The following is a 13,622-nucleotide window of genomic DNA, read 5'->3' as shown; positions in this document are numbered from 1 at the left end:
GGGGGGGGGGGGGGTTGAGAGGAGTGCACGGAAGGCGGACACTACTTTTTTCCTATCATCCTTTATTCTACATGTATTAAAAAATAAAACAAAACAAACAAGCCCCCCAAAAAAACCACATACCTGAAAAATGTATGATGTTCCACACATACTTTCCATAAACGTTTTGCAGCACGATGATTTGGCAACTTAAACCCAATAGTGCTTTCAAACTGCTCAAACTAGGCACACAAAAAAGAAAGAAAATCTGTATATTTATTTTAACTGTATATTTATATATTTAGCCTATACACTAAATAATTACATGTTCATTTTTAATAGGTATAAAACTTCATTATTAGGGTGTGCTTAAATGCACATCTGTACAACACTTCATACGTACATAGTATATTTTTCCTGATTTTTGTCTGGTAAAGCCAGTTAAGAGAGAAGCTTTTAGAGCAGTGGGTAGCCAACATTTTTGGCAGGTGTGACAAATTAAGCTGTGCACCCTCCTTAAGTACCACTCCAATCCCCTTTCCCTGTCCAATCTGTTTCTGTTGTGCTGCCTTCAGTGAATGTCCACCTAATGTAGGAGCCTCAAGATTGATTAAAGTTCTTAATGTTGAAGTATACAAATTTTTGTGTCTATACCAAATGGCTGAAATGAGATTGGAAATTACGTGCTTTTTCAAGCATTGGTGATGCATAGGGGGTGCACGCAGGTGCACATGTGCCGCCTGAGATTGGCCATGCACCCCCTGGAAGTGCTGGCAGAAGCGCACTTCTGGTTTCGCCGGTCTTGCTGCTGGCTCAGCGATCGGCCACTGGAGGATCCCCCGTTGGAAATCTGGTGTCCCCCCAGACTTGTTTTCAAGGACTGCTGTGGCTACTGCCCTTGCAGTTGAAATGCAACACTTCCTTTTCCTATTAACAACACTGAGTTCCTCCTAGGATATTTGGTCTTTTGTAAACATTTGTCATACTATTTCTCTGATAACAATATTTGAATCAAATTATGAGACAGATCTAGAATGCAGACACATGACAATGATTAATTTACTATGAATTTTATTCTACCATACATTTACTTTATAATAAGGCATATACACATGAACAGGTCTTCAAAGTTTGCTGCACGTGTCCTATAACAGCACATGGTTACCATGCAGCAGGGATGGCAGAGGGAGGTGGGGTTTACACAGAGCAATGACTACCTCCAGATGAAACTGCCTAGGGAAGCAGACACATGACCAGTATACTAGTGCATAGTTATACTTCACTTCCCTGAGTAGTAGGTTTACCTTGTACTGAAGTCACTTACACTGATTTAAAGCTGTCATGTGTTTGCTCCACTTTTACTACAATGAACATTCAACTTACTGCACAATAGACCTGCTGTTTCTCTCCACCCATACATGGAGCATGTGCTAGAATACATAATGAGCTTATGTACCATATTATCCTGCATATAATATGCCTCCCAAATATAACACACACTTTGTTTTTGGAAAGCAGGATGTAGGGGGAAAAAGATTTTTTCAAATCCACGTCCAGCTGTGTGACAGAGGAAGTCAGTGGGTTCTCAACCTTTTTGGACTCAGGGCACTCTTCACTGGATTCAAGGCACTATTCCATAACTTATATGAATAGAAGGGCACTCAATTTCAAAAATTAATGTATACATTATAGTGCTTACTGCCTTACACATGGGCTGGGTAGTAAAGGTGGGGGATGTCCAGGCAGGGATAAGCCTGACCCAGGCTTATCTGCTTAGCTTATCTGTTTATCTCCTCACAACTTGTGGTACCCTTCAAAGGATATGGCAGGACCTGATGATGCCCCATCAACCCGGTTGAGAATCACTGGAGTTAGTCCTCCTGGAAACAGTGTATCCAAGAACTATGGCATGCCAGGACACGGTGTGGGTGAGGCAGCAGGCACTTCTTACCACACCAAGAAGTTCCTGCTGCCTCACCCAGACTGTTTCCTGGGATGTCATACTGGGTTAGGCGCCAGACCTTTGCTACTTCTCTTGCAGGACTGTTAGTTCTTTACTGTAGGTAGTTCTTTTATATAAGTCTCTGTAAACAAAGTGTTGTTTCCACATTACAAGCCTCATCAAGACACTACCAGAAGCTCACTCGTTGCTTCAAGTGCTCAGACAACAGATGCAAGAAGGTTAACATAGGACTCCTCCCCTTCATTTTGCTGAGACAAGCACCAGCCATCTTGGCAGTTGCATGGCAGCTCCAGACATGCTTCTTTTCCCATGAAACAGCTTCTCCACTTCATATAGACATCCGATTTTGGGGAAAAGGAGAGTGTGTGTGTCTGTGTGTGATTATATACAAGCCACGCAATCTATTAAGGCACTAGAGAGCACTCTTTGTACAACAGTTCCTATTACCTTTAGGAACTTCAGATGAAAGGATTAACATGCTTAAATAACAATACCACTAATAGATGGGTTTCCATTCCACCAATCTAGTCATACAGGGTATCTGCAAAGCTGAGAGTTTAGCCCGTATCTCTTATTAGGAAAAGCAAATAGATCCAGATTTGGTCTCTGACCAACTACAAAGGCAGGTACCCAATAAACTATACTCACACTTTATGACTATATTCCTTACAGTCACTAATACATATAAATAAAAGTTAAATTTATCCTTCATGTTGCCCTACTGATGCTACCAGAATACCAACAAGTATGTAGTTTGGCCATTTTCCAGTAAAGTATTTAACTAATCTGTCCCGGTTAAAAGGTGTAAGTGAAGAATAATGCAACAAGCTCCCAAACAAAAAACAAACTGATGAAGCTGCAAAAACATTTTGAGAAGGTTACCTTTATTAGTACATTGGATCTTACCTCTCCTGGTCGGATTTTGATGTAGAAGTTGTTCCTCTTGTACGAAATTTTCAGAACTTTTGGCCAGGCAAATCTATTTATTCTAAGTCTGTCACGATATATTAATAGGCCACTTGCACAAACCCCAAGCATGATTTCCACTCCTTCTGAATCCTGATAAAATAAGCAACAGAAGGAATTAATCTCTTCTCACCCATTCCAAATATTCTGTATAACGTTATCTGATCTATGCACTTCAGCTGTATTATCTGTGGATGATTCAGCATGTACAGTTTTTTTTACTTATTATTTAAATTTATGCAAAAAGCTGTAAGGCTTATCTAGGTAAAAAAACCCAAAAAACCCTGGGTGTTGAAGTGAAAAAGTTTTGATTTTGTTTCTCATTTAAACTAGCTGCATCTAGGCCCAGTACTTTTACTACTACATTTCTCTACTACCGTAAGTGAAAACACAAGCAGCAAAAAGTAGAGTTCAAAATGGAATGGATGTCAAAGTGTACTTATGATACTTGTGCAATAGCTGTCATTCATTTGACATAAAAAGGAACAAAGCTGTGGTTCAAACTTTACTTTACTGCCTTCCTCACACAGATCTCAATGTTCAACTACAACATTTTCAAAATACAGCTGCAATTAAGAGCAAATGTTTTATCCATTTTAAAAGATGGGAGGAACTCAGGAGTGTGCAACCTTTATACTCTAAACCAGTGGTCTTCGAAGTGGGGTGCACGCACCCCAGGGGGTGCACAAGATGATCCATTGGGGTGCGGGAAGAAAATATCAGAACTTCTATTTATATTTATCTAAAAAGAAAGAAAGAAATTAAGCTTTACTAATGTTTAATCTACAGATTGACACTGGTGCCCTCACAGTCCATGTGTCAGAGGGTCACGTCACATACGGTACGCCAGGTATCCTGAGGGAAGAGTGGGAGTTCCACAATGCGGAGGTACAGTAGTACAGTGTACAGTGGTCTCCAAACTTTGTACAGTGTTACACTGAGTAGTACATGTATTGTGGGGGGTGTGCTCAAAAATTTTTTACTGATAGGGGTGCATGATAAAAAAGGTTGGAGACCATTGCTCTAAATGATGGGTCAGCATAGCCTGTAGCAATACAAGTTAGCTAAATCACCCTAACTGGGACAATGAATGAAGCAGGATTAAATTTGGAGCAGTTTTTATATTTTGTGTTGCCACAGAACAGACATGACAGCTGTGTTGTAACAGCCTGTACTGGTATCATTTAATAATGATGCAATTATTACATGTACATGCCCTAATTCTTTTTAAGTAAGGTGCATACATTACTTTCTCCTATGAAAAACTCAAAGAATATTCTAGAAACATCATTGCTAGCTACGATTACAGTTGTGTCTAATTAAATATTTACCAGCAGGTCTATTATCATTGCAATTATTTCATAAGAAGTTGGTAAATGCAATAAGAAACAGAAGCATTATCACCTTAAGCACAGAGGTATTTTGGAAATAGAATAAATTAGTTATAGCAGCATTACAACAGAAATCACAAAAGTTTTATGCTAGCGAGACATAAAATGAGTTCCCTGATTTCTTTTACTTTTACCAGCAAATCATTTTTTAAGTTTATAGTCAAACTCTGGCTGCATTTTAGAGATGAACAGAAAGACCCTGGGCATAGTTAATTTGGATGAAGAGGCCAAAGTGAACTTCGAAAATTCTCCTGCAATATAAAAACTGCTTTTTCTAAACTTTAAGGTGAGATATACAACAAAGAACAAGATAGTACTTAAAGGCTAGCATTGCATGAAAAAGACTTCAATACAGGACACTGCAAGAGCATGAAGACTGTTCCTCAGAGGAAGATGACTTCAAGTAAAACTCTTGCATTTTAGCATAGTGATGTACTTCAGGAAAATTAAATTTGGGATTTGTTATGGATTCTGATTTTACATCTTGCTCAGCACAAAGTAATTGCTACACATGCTGAGCAAATTTTTTTTTTTTTACACAAATAAAGGTGTGAAGTCTACATGCAACAAATGCACATGCAATAATCATACTTTTTTTTTTGCAAAGGAATGTTTCAGAATACTTAACGTAAAGAAATGCAAGAGGCGAGGATTTATTTTGAATGATATCTTTTATTAGACCAACTGTAGTTGGGATAAAGTTAGACACCTTTTGAATGCAAAGCACTGAACTTTATCTCAACTATACAGCTGATTCAACAAAAGAGATCACCCCCCAAAAATCTTGCCTTGCATAATTCCTGGACCATTAGAATTACAACCTCACTCTACCACTACCACATCTTTAAGAAAGCTGTGTTTTCTGACCCACAGGCTCTGGGGCAATATAAACTGCATTCACAGGTAGCTTCTGCCATCTTTACTCATTTTGGCTACCATCCTCCCACTGATTAAAGAAGCGAAGAAGTTTGACACAAGGATGGCAGAATTTGTCTCACTATTTCCACGAGAAAAGACTATTACCTTAAGAGCCGGAAGGCATAGAAGACATTTGAACAGACAAGTTTACATGTTTAAAACAGTTTTGCCTGTATATGCCGACATATAACCTTATAAACATGCATCTTAAAAATACTTTTTGTTTTGCTTTCACCCTTTCTATATTTCTCACACAGAACATTTTTGGACTCTGCACAGCCAGCTGCCCTGAAATATTACATGAAATTGGGGAAATAATCTGGCCCCACTGAAAGATGACTCTTGCATTTCGTAATGAAACCTGTAAAGCTCACCACTCACCAATCCAGAAACTCACCATTTTAATTTGTTGACCTCTGTGTGTGGGATGAAGGATATTAAAAAAAAAAAAACTACAGAGAGGACTGACATTTCCTATTTCAGTTTTAGCTTCACTCTAAATATGCCTCAAGATCTTCCGCATATATGCAAGAGACAGAAAAAGCAACAGCATGCCTTCTGGTAGAATGCTGCCTATTGAGCCATACACAGCTTTTATATTTTCAGTGGAGGCAATTAATAGAATACAAAAGACAGCCTTGAATTCTGCAATACACACAGTTCCTACAAAATGCCCAAGGGACATGGCTGAAGGCCCCTTCAAGATTCAAGGAGCACGTTTATTTTAGTTCTTGAAAGGATCTGATGCAGAATGAGAAAGGGTCCACAGTAATTTGACCTCCAAAAAGAAGCGGTGCTCCTTCATAGCTCGAGCTCTTTTGTCCAGCATCCATTTGTCAAGGACATTTACCAACGTCACAGTTGCTAGAATCTATTAATCTTATCTGAACACTGAAATAAATAAAAAAAAAGACTGACGGAACTACTAATTGACTGGAAATCTCTCAGCCAGGAGACTGTGAGCATCTTTTGATCTGATACTTTAACTAGCTCATGATTTTTGGGACAGTTTCATCTTCCAGGATTGATTTCTGGAGAGTTACTGTTCTTTTGGGCTAACTGCAACACCTACTCTTTCTTCAAAGAGTGAAAGCCTTCAGGTCGTTTATCATCAACCTGACTGGGTTCCAATACAGTTAAAGAAGTTCTTTGAAGCGCTTCTGCAATGTTAGTAGTGGTTCATTTGTGTCATTGAGATACTGTAATTGATTTATAGAAACAAGAGAATCTAGCAGAGCGAGATGACAGCTGACTGCTTCTCATGTCTTCTGATAAAAATATCCATACCTACTTTTCAGATAATTCTACTCAGCATTTTTGTGGCTCATTATGTTAACTGTCTATACATCACAGGCTTCCCAAAAAGATTTACATACTTAAACATAAATTTACTAGCTCTTCACAGAGCTGGAATTAACTGGCTGATTTATACAACAACTACAGGATGCAACTGTGTTTACACCTTATTCCCCTTGACTAATAACCCATTCCACAATTGTTCCATTAAAAGGAAAAAGAAACATGAAATCAGCAGGTCTACTTGTAGAATAAAATACTGCCTGATCTGAGGAAGGGAATAGAAGTGGGCTCATAACATAAAACAAAGATTTTAATTATAATTCATACCTTGGCATGATGTAGATCTACTCCATACATAGATAACTTTTTGGCATTCTCTAAGAAATGCATCTCAGCCTCTGCAGGTGTCATTCCCCTGAAGAAAAGCAAACTTTTCTAGTATCAACGTCAAGACAATACTGTATAGAGTAAACTTCAGCACAAGAAAGTACATCCTAGATGACATCTTTCATAACAATCCCTACCATTCCCATTGTTCTTTTGTACTGAATAACAAATCTTGCTTTCCAACAGACTGTTTCTGTCTACAATTATCAGGTCCCCTAGAAAAACACTCCAAATTCTAATATTTCCTTATTCCAAACTTGAAAGTTGAATCCAGACTGAATTCTACATTCATTTCCTCTGCTCACCTGTGGCTCTTGTGCAGCTCAATTACTTTGTCTTCCAGTTCTTTAGTGTGATTTGGTGCAAAGCGGAATTCACTGACATAATCACTTCCATATTCATCAGGATCATAATCTCCAAGTTCAGACTGAACAGTGTAGGAGCCCAAAAGAGCAAGAGTAACAAAAGAACAGGGCAGCCGTCCAGATACTATGTCATCTCTCAGCTGTAAACAGAGGTAGTACCTAGGATGGATAAGAGCAAGATTTATTTTAGCCCATGAAGAAGTGCTGCAGTGCAATCAGTAGTAAGAATTTCCACTTTTTCCTTGACTTCGCTGTGTGCTGACATGCTGTAAGCCATGGGGCAATGAAAGCAACCCCCCAATGACCGTATTTCTTCAACTGTAAACTAGGATTTAAGACTTGCCTACCCAAAAAGTGAGTATTAACTCTTAAAATAATATTTGTAACATACCTTGAAAACTTTTGATAAAATAGTGAGTATGCTACTATTAGTGCTTGGTAACAAAGTCCTCCCTACAGAATATTAAGTATACCAAGGTATCTTCCTTCATAAAAGGTATTTTGAGTAACTTATTTTATCTCATTTATAAAAGTAAGAATTGTCTGTAATAACTACTTGAGTAATAACAAATAACTGAGTAGCTTCTTTCCCAACCAAGAAAAGAAAATGAATTCTGTTTCCTAAAGGGGAAAAGAACTGCACCACTTTTGTATAGCAACTGGTAAGTTCAAAAGTTAAAAGAGAAGTCTCATAATTAAATGGTGGAATTTTCTTAAAAATAACTTTAATGGCAAGTGACATTTCCTAGCTCTGCTGCTATAATTATGTCATTAATGATGTAATTGGGTGCCAGATGGAAAGAAGTGAAGTTTCAGAAGAACTAGGAAGGGCACACAACGGGGAGCCAGAAGATTTGGATTGAAATGTTGGCTCTACCACAGGTTCACAGTTTGACCCTGGGCAAGTTGCTTAATTTCTCTATTTTGATCCTTGTTGATATGATAGAGAGAGTGGAAGCAGCAAAGAATTACTGTCTGTACTCTGACAGTGAGTTTTTTGAGGCAGTGTTGGTCTCATTCTGCATATAAACACACACACAGCAGAGTAGGGCCTCAATCTGAGCATGACCTTTTTGTCAGTACCTTCAAACAGCAAAAAAAAAAAAACCTCAACACGTACACAGCACGAGTGAATAGCAGATTAAGGACTATAAAGCAGTAGCAGTGGAGGGTGACCATAATGGGAAACTGTTTTCCCAGTCCACAGTCTTTTAAGGTTTTAGCACTGGGGTGAAGATAAGATTTTCTGGATAGGGTGTGAGTGTCTAAATAGGTTAGACATGGGTGGGGAGGGAAATTTAGGCACATAACAGTGAGGTGACTACTCCAAATCTGTCAGATATAGCATTTTTCCAAGCTGCTGTGTCATATCTATTAGATTAGACTCTGTTTTAAGACACTGTCAATATAGCTAATAAAAACATCCACCATCCTAATCAAGCTCCCCTTCCCTGCCACATTTACATGCATCAGTGTTGTCCAATTGGCAGCTCATGGACAACATGTGACCCTGGCTGCCCCTCCCCATGTTACTCCAGCTGTAGTGGCAGCCAGAGTCTCCAGGCTTCCCTTCCTTCCCCCAGCTTTTCTTCCTGTCCCCATCCCAGAGGACAGCATGACACAGCACGTGGTGCTGGGGGAACCCGCGGCCAGTAAACAGAGTGGTGGTGGTGGTGGTGGGGAGCTCCCCACTGGTACAGCCGACAGGGCACATGACTCCCAGTTTGAAGTTAGACATACATAGCCCTGACACACACAGTCCCGGGGCACCAGGATGTTTATGAACTCCAAAGTTAGAATTAAGACTTATTTAAAATATATATTGGGAAGCCTGATTTCAGCAGTGTAGTGGGGATGTAGTGGAGGGGACAACCTGGCCAGCATCCCCAGGTTCTGCTTTTGGGGCAGGGAGGGTGCAATAATGACTACTGACTCAGCAGCAGCCCGTGCAGCCATTTTTCAGAATACAAAGTGGTCCTACTACATCTCTACCTGATTTTGATGTTACATTATCAAGCAGGAAAGCCTTGTAGTTGGGAAAGGATGAGGTCATAACTATAGTAAAACCATTAATATTTTCTCTGCTACTAGAGCATCAAGCATTTCCATCAGCTCATCACAATAAGGCAGCTAAGAGCAATGCATGATGCGTTTCATGCTTTCACTCATTTGGAGTGCGAGTGCTGTCAAAAATGCATTCCAAAACACCTTTCCAAAGTATGTAATGTCTCAAGCACCTGGTAATGTCTTCAGAGAGTTGGGCAGGATCTGGAGGGTAGAATTTCACGTTAAATGCAAACTGCCAAGCGCCACCTGGAACACAACACAGGCGTACAGAGTCTTTACAAGTACAAATGAAGTTATGCATAGCTTTATACTGCAAATCATCCAAAGGGTAAATTAGGAAATATTCCAGTCAAATAAAATGGTAATGATAGGATTTACAGTATATCACTTATAAACAATATCTGAGATATTGTTTGTTTGTTTGTTTCTTTCTTCAATATTTCTTTCTTCTTAAAAATTACAGATTTCGTGCAGGCCTTCCATAATTTCTTCTATGGTAAGACTTTCACCTAAGGAAGTGCTGCCATACTTGGCTCTGTGTGAACAGTAATTCATTTCTAATGCTCAGAAAATTCAGTGAGCAAATAGTATACTTAATGAGGTTAGCCATCAGAAAAACTAGTCTACCTGACTTTGAAAAAAGTGAACACCAGCAGCTAAAAATTAAAACAGGCTTCAAATATATGACCTCAATTAAGTGCGAAGTACAGAACTCCATCAACTTATCTGTCTGCAGAAACCCATCAGCACTGTTTCAAAGTGCTATTTCAGCATATATTTTGCCCTTAGCAGGCATAAATTATTGAGCAAAAAAAGCTTCAAGGACAAATTTTGAGGACGTTATTGCAAAATTCCACACCAAGGGAAGCATATTTAACACCCGGGAAGCTCTACTTAGTAATGTCAGTAATTTAAAAGACCCACATGAGTCACCATCTTAGATCACAGGTAATAACTTTACACATCTTATATGGTGTTTTTATAGGACCACAGTTTAAATGCTGTAGAAAAATATTACCAAGAATATTTCTTTAAACAAGGAAGACTCAAAGGGATAAGAATTCCTGGAAGTCAAACATGTGTCTCATACTTAATCTGTCCAAAAGACTTCAACAGTACAGTACAGTATTAGCTGAATTATTCTCAAATACTGGAATGACACTCCTGTTGCTTGCAATGGACCTGTGCACCCCAGAAAGCAGAATTATATATTCTGACCAGTATGCAGTATTATTTTTGTTTTTTTTACCATGCATAAGAGAGATTTCTAAGATACTTCAACTGTTCTAAAATTCTATTTATTCCAACTGAACAAATTCTCTGAAGCCAACAGTCTTTTTTTTCCCTTTTACAAATGCAACTGTCCCCAGCATCATATGTATGACTAGACTTCCCTGGTTAATCTCTTGCTGTCACAATCTTTCATTGTCTAGCTCTTCACTAGGATATGCATTAAATATATTTCAATCAACAGTGTGTTTCTGAACTACTTTAATTGCACTGACAATCACTGTAACTTAGGTTCATAGCACTTCCTTCTCCTGAAATAATGTTCCAATATCCTTTTTAAGAAACAACAGACATTAGGAGAAAGATTTTACTTAGTCTTTACTGCATATCATTTGTAGGTTCTTTGTGGTACTGTTTGCACTGTTTGCCAAGGGTGCAATTACAGTATTTTTTTTTTCCAGAATAAGGAAAGGAAGATTTTCACTTGAGTTTAAATTAACCCTCAGAATGCTGAAAAGGGAAACTACTGTATTAGCACCCGATATTGCAAACACTTACTACTACATATTTAAATTGGCTGAAAAGGCTTGACAGCTGGAAGGAAATATTTTTAAGGTGTATGGCAGAGACAACTACTGAAGTCTTCCTGTCAAAAGAACAAAATGTATGCATCTACAAACTGTAGACATTGTATCAGGTTTCCCCAGAACTGTTGGAAGAAAAAAATGTGGTGACATTTTGAGCTCAGCAGCCCTCACACAGAGCCCCTTCAAGACATTTCTGAATTCCTAACATAGCATGCAGCTAAATTTAACAACCAAGCTTTTTAAAACGTTCACATGAAGCAGAAAATTGATTGATATGCTGTGAAATAGTATGCCATCTTAATAACAGAGTTCAAGTTACTGGAAAACTCACTGTTTGAAATGCAGGAGAGAGATCATGATGTTTTGAGGAAAGGGAAATCATTAAGGGCAGTCACATGTTCTGGTGTAGGATAAAAGCAGTGTTCCCAGACATGACCCAAATGACACTCATTTAAAGAAAATAGTTTGTATCTATGGCACAGGCCCCCAGGGTTATACTGATTAATGCCAAGGTTACACTGTTGCATCTCTGCAAAATGTCAAATTGTTTTTAGTAATGAGACATTTATATTTTATGATTCTGACCAACTGCTTGATCATCTTACAGGGCACAAAACATAACATGAAGTGGTTTAATAATTCTTGTTGTGCAGAGTCAGACAGAGTCTATGAACTGATGATATCGTTGTAGGAAGTCCCAGTGAATACTGCACTTCTTTCTCCATTTTCTTGCCCCTCCATCTTCACCTTTTCCACATATATACCTTGAAGTTGGTGAAAATGCTTTTGAAACTTGGCAGGTTTGTACCTCACTGGGAATCTCTAACTGGTAACTGAGGCTTAAAGCATGATGTTATGTAAATTACTACATGCCTGATGAAGGAGTATTCCTACTCTATGGACATCCAGCTAGAGTGTTTCACTTGAAGCATGCACACTCCCCTAAAAAGGAATCTGTCACTTAGGCAGTATGTTATTTATGGCTCAGAGTTCATTTGTCCTTGGCTTTAGCTCTGTCTGGGTCTCCCTGACTTACACAGCAGGTCAGAGTGAGGTCCCCTCTACACATTACAGGTATCAGACAATTAACTGGTTAATTGTGTAATTACCTTGAGATGAGCTACATGCAAAGTACCTAAAAAACCCCAACCAGACATAAAAGCCTCAACCAACCTAAAAAGCCATAAAAAGCTCCAACTAGCTACAGACAGGCCTTGAACTAAATTTATAGCTAGCTGCACATGTAGCAGGGTCTCCCCTGTGGCTGGGAGTCCCATGCAGCTGTTGACTCTTGGTCCTACAGCTGTGGATGCTGGGTCCCCACAACATATCTATTGGTGTTGGGACTCAGCTATCTCCCAGCCCTGGGAGTGCCACGGGGTACGCAGCTGATGTGATCTCCCAGCCTCAGGGGTTTCTGAAACCCCTGAGGCTGGGAGATCACACCTGTCACAATCTCCCTGTCCCAAGGTCTTCATACATCCCGAGCCTGGGAGATAAAAGTAGTTGAGATCTCCCAGCCCTAGGAGCTCTGCACGCCCCTGGGACTGGCAGATGGCAGCAGCTACATCTTCTAGCCACAGGGATGCACAGGGCGCCCATAGTGCTGGGAATCCCTGAACTCAGGGGGCTCCCAGCTGTGGGAGCTTGCTTCTTGCTTGCGCAAAGGAAGCCTGGGATTGGGCTCCCCCCACACCATCTATAAGGCACCAAGAGATCTAATGCTTGATCCCACAATAACATCTTCTGTCATGCATGTGGCACGGCAGGAGGCGTGACTGTGTTAATCACACATTAGATCCCATTGTGCCTTTACCTACATGTGCAAAGGGGCCCTGACTGTCATATTTATTTTCAGAGAGTAATTAACTTATCTATTCAGATTGGCTCAGCCCGCATAAGATTTCTGCCTTTTTCAATATGTCTCTTTTGGTAGGTTTATGTATCCTGAGGCCAAGCCAGGTACCTAGGACAGTGAACGTAGTAAAACAATTGATGCAGGGACCATGGGATAACAGCATACACTATCTGCTAGTCCTCATGTAATACTATTGCACCTTTGATGGTACAGATTCTGCAGTGGGATGCTACATGACTTGCATCAAGTATCCAAGTTCCAGTATCAGAGTACCTAACTAGAAAGGCTGGGTGAACTATTTGTAAGGCCTAAATGATGTGGGTTCTGGCTATGGCAGAGACTATGATGTCTGTAACCCTAAAACTACTGGCAGATTCCTGGCTTATAAAATAAGGCAGCTAGTGTCAAGACAGGTCTCACCGAACAGCCCACTCAAGCAGGCCCATCCCACCCACTCCTGCTCTTTAAATGCCAAAACCAGAAGTGAGGTAGTGAAGAATTCCTGGGGGGGTCCCTCCCTGCCACCATGTTCAGCACATTAAACAGATATCTCAAGAATGATAATTAGGAACCCCCCTTCAGGGCGGCTTCCCCACCACAGTCTACTTACAT

General features: G+C 39.7%; 1 protein-coding gene across 10 annotated transcripts in view; it reads right to left on the bottom strand.

Moving 5' to 3' along the window:
• Positions 1 to 13,622, bottom strand: part of EPB41L3 (erythrocyte membrane protein band 4.1 like 3) — a 108,718-nt gene that overhangs the window by 35,041 nt on the left and 60,055 nt on the right. For all 10 annotated transcript variants that reach the window (XM_019525657.1, XM_019525670.1, XM_019525663.1 and 7 more), the window contains exons 6-10: positions 9,506 to 9,581; positions 7,209 to 7,427; positions 6,844 to 6,931; positions 2,849 to 3,001; positions 124 to 221 (exon numbers count right to left, since the gene is read on the bottom strand). In XM_019525657.1, coding sequence (XP_019381202.1) covers positions 124 to 221; positions 2,849 to 3,001; positions 6,844 to 6,931; positions 7,209 to 7,427; positions 9,506 to 9,581 — 634 coding nt within the window. The remainder of the gene's footprint in view (positions 1 to 123; positions 222 to 2,848; positions 3,002 to 6,843; positions 6,932 to 7,208; positions 7,428 to 9,505; positions 9,582 to 13,622) is intronic.

This window comes from Gavialis gangeticus, unplaced genomic scaffold (genome assembly GCF_001723915.1).
Source record: "Gavialis gangeticus isolate Ggan-Ray unplaced genomic scaffold, GavGan_comp1, whole genome shotgun sequence".
In the NCBI taxonomy this organism is placed as follows: Eukaryota; Metazoa; Chordata; order Crocodylia; family Gavialidae; genus Gavialis; species Gavialis gangeticus.
This window is presented reverse-complemented; position numbering and strand designations above follow the sequence as displayed.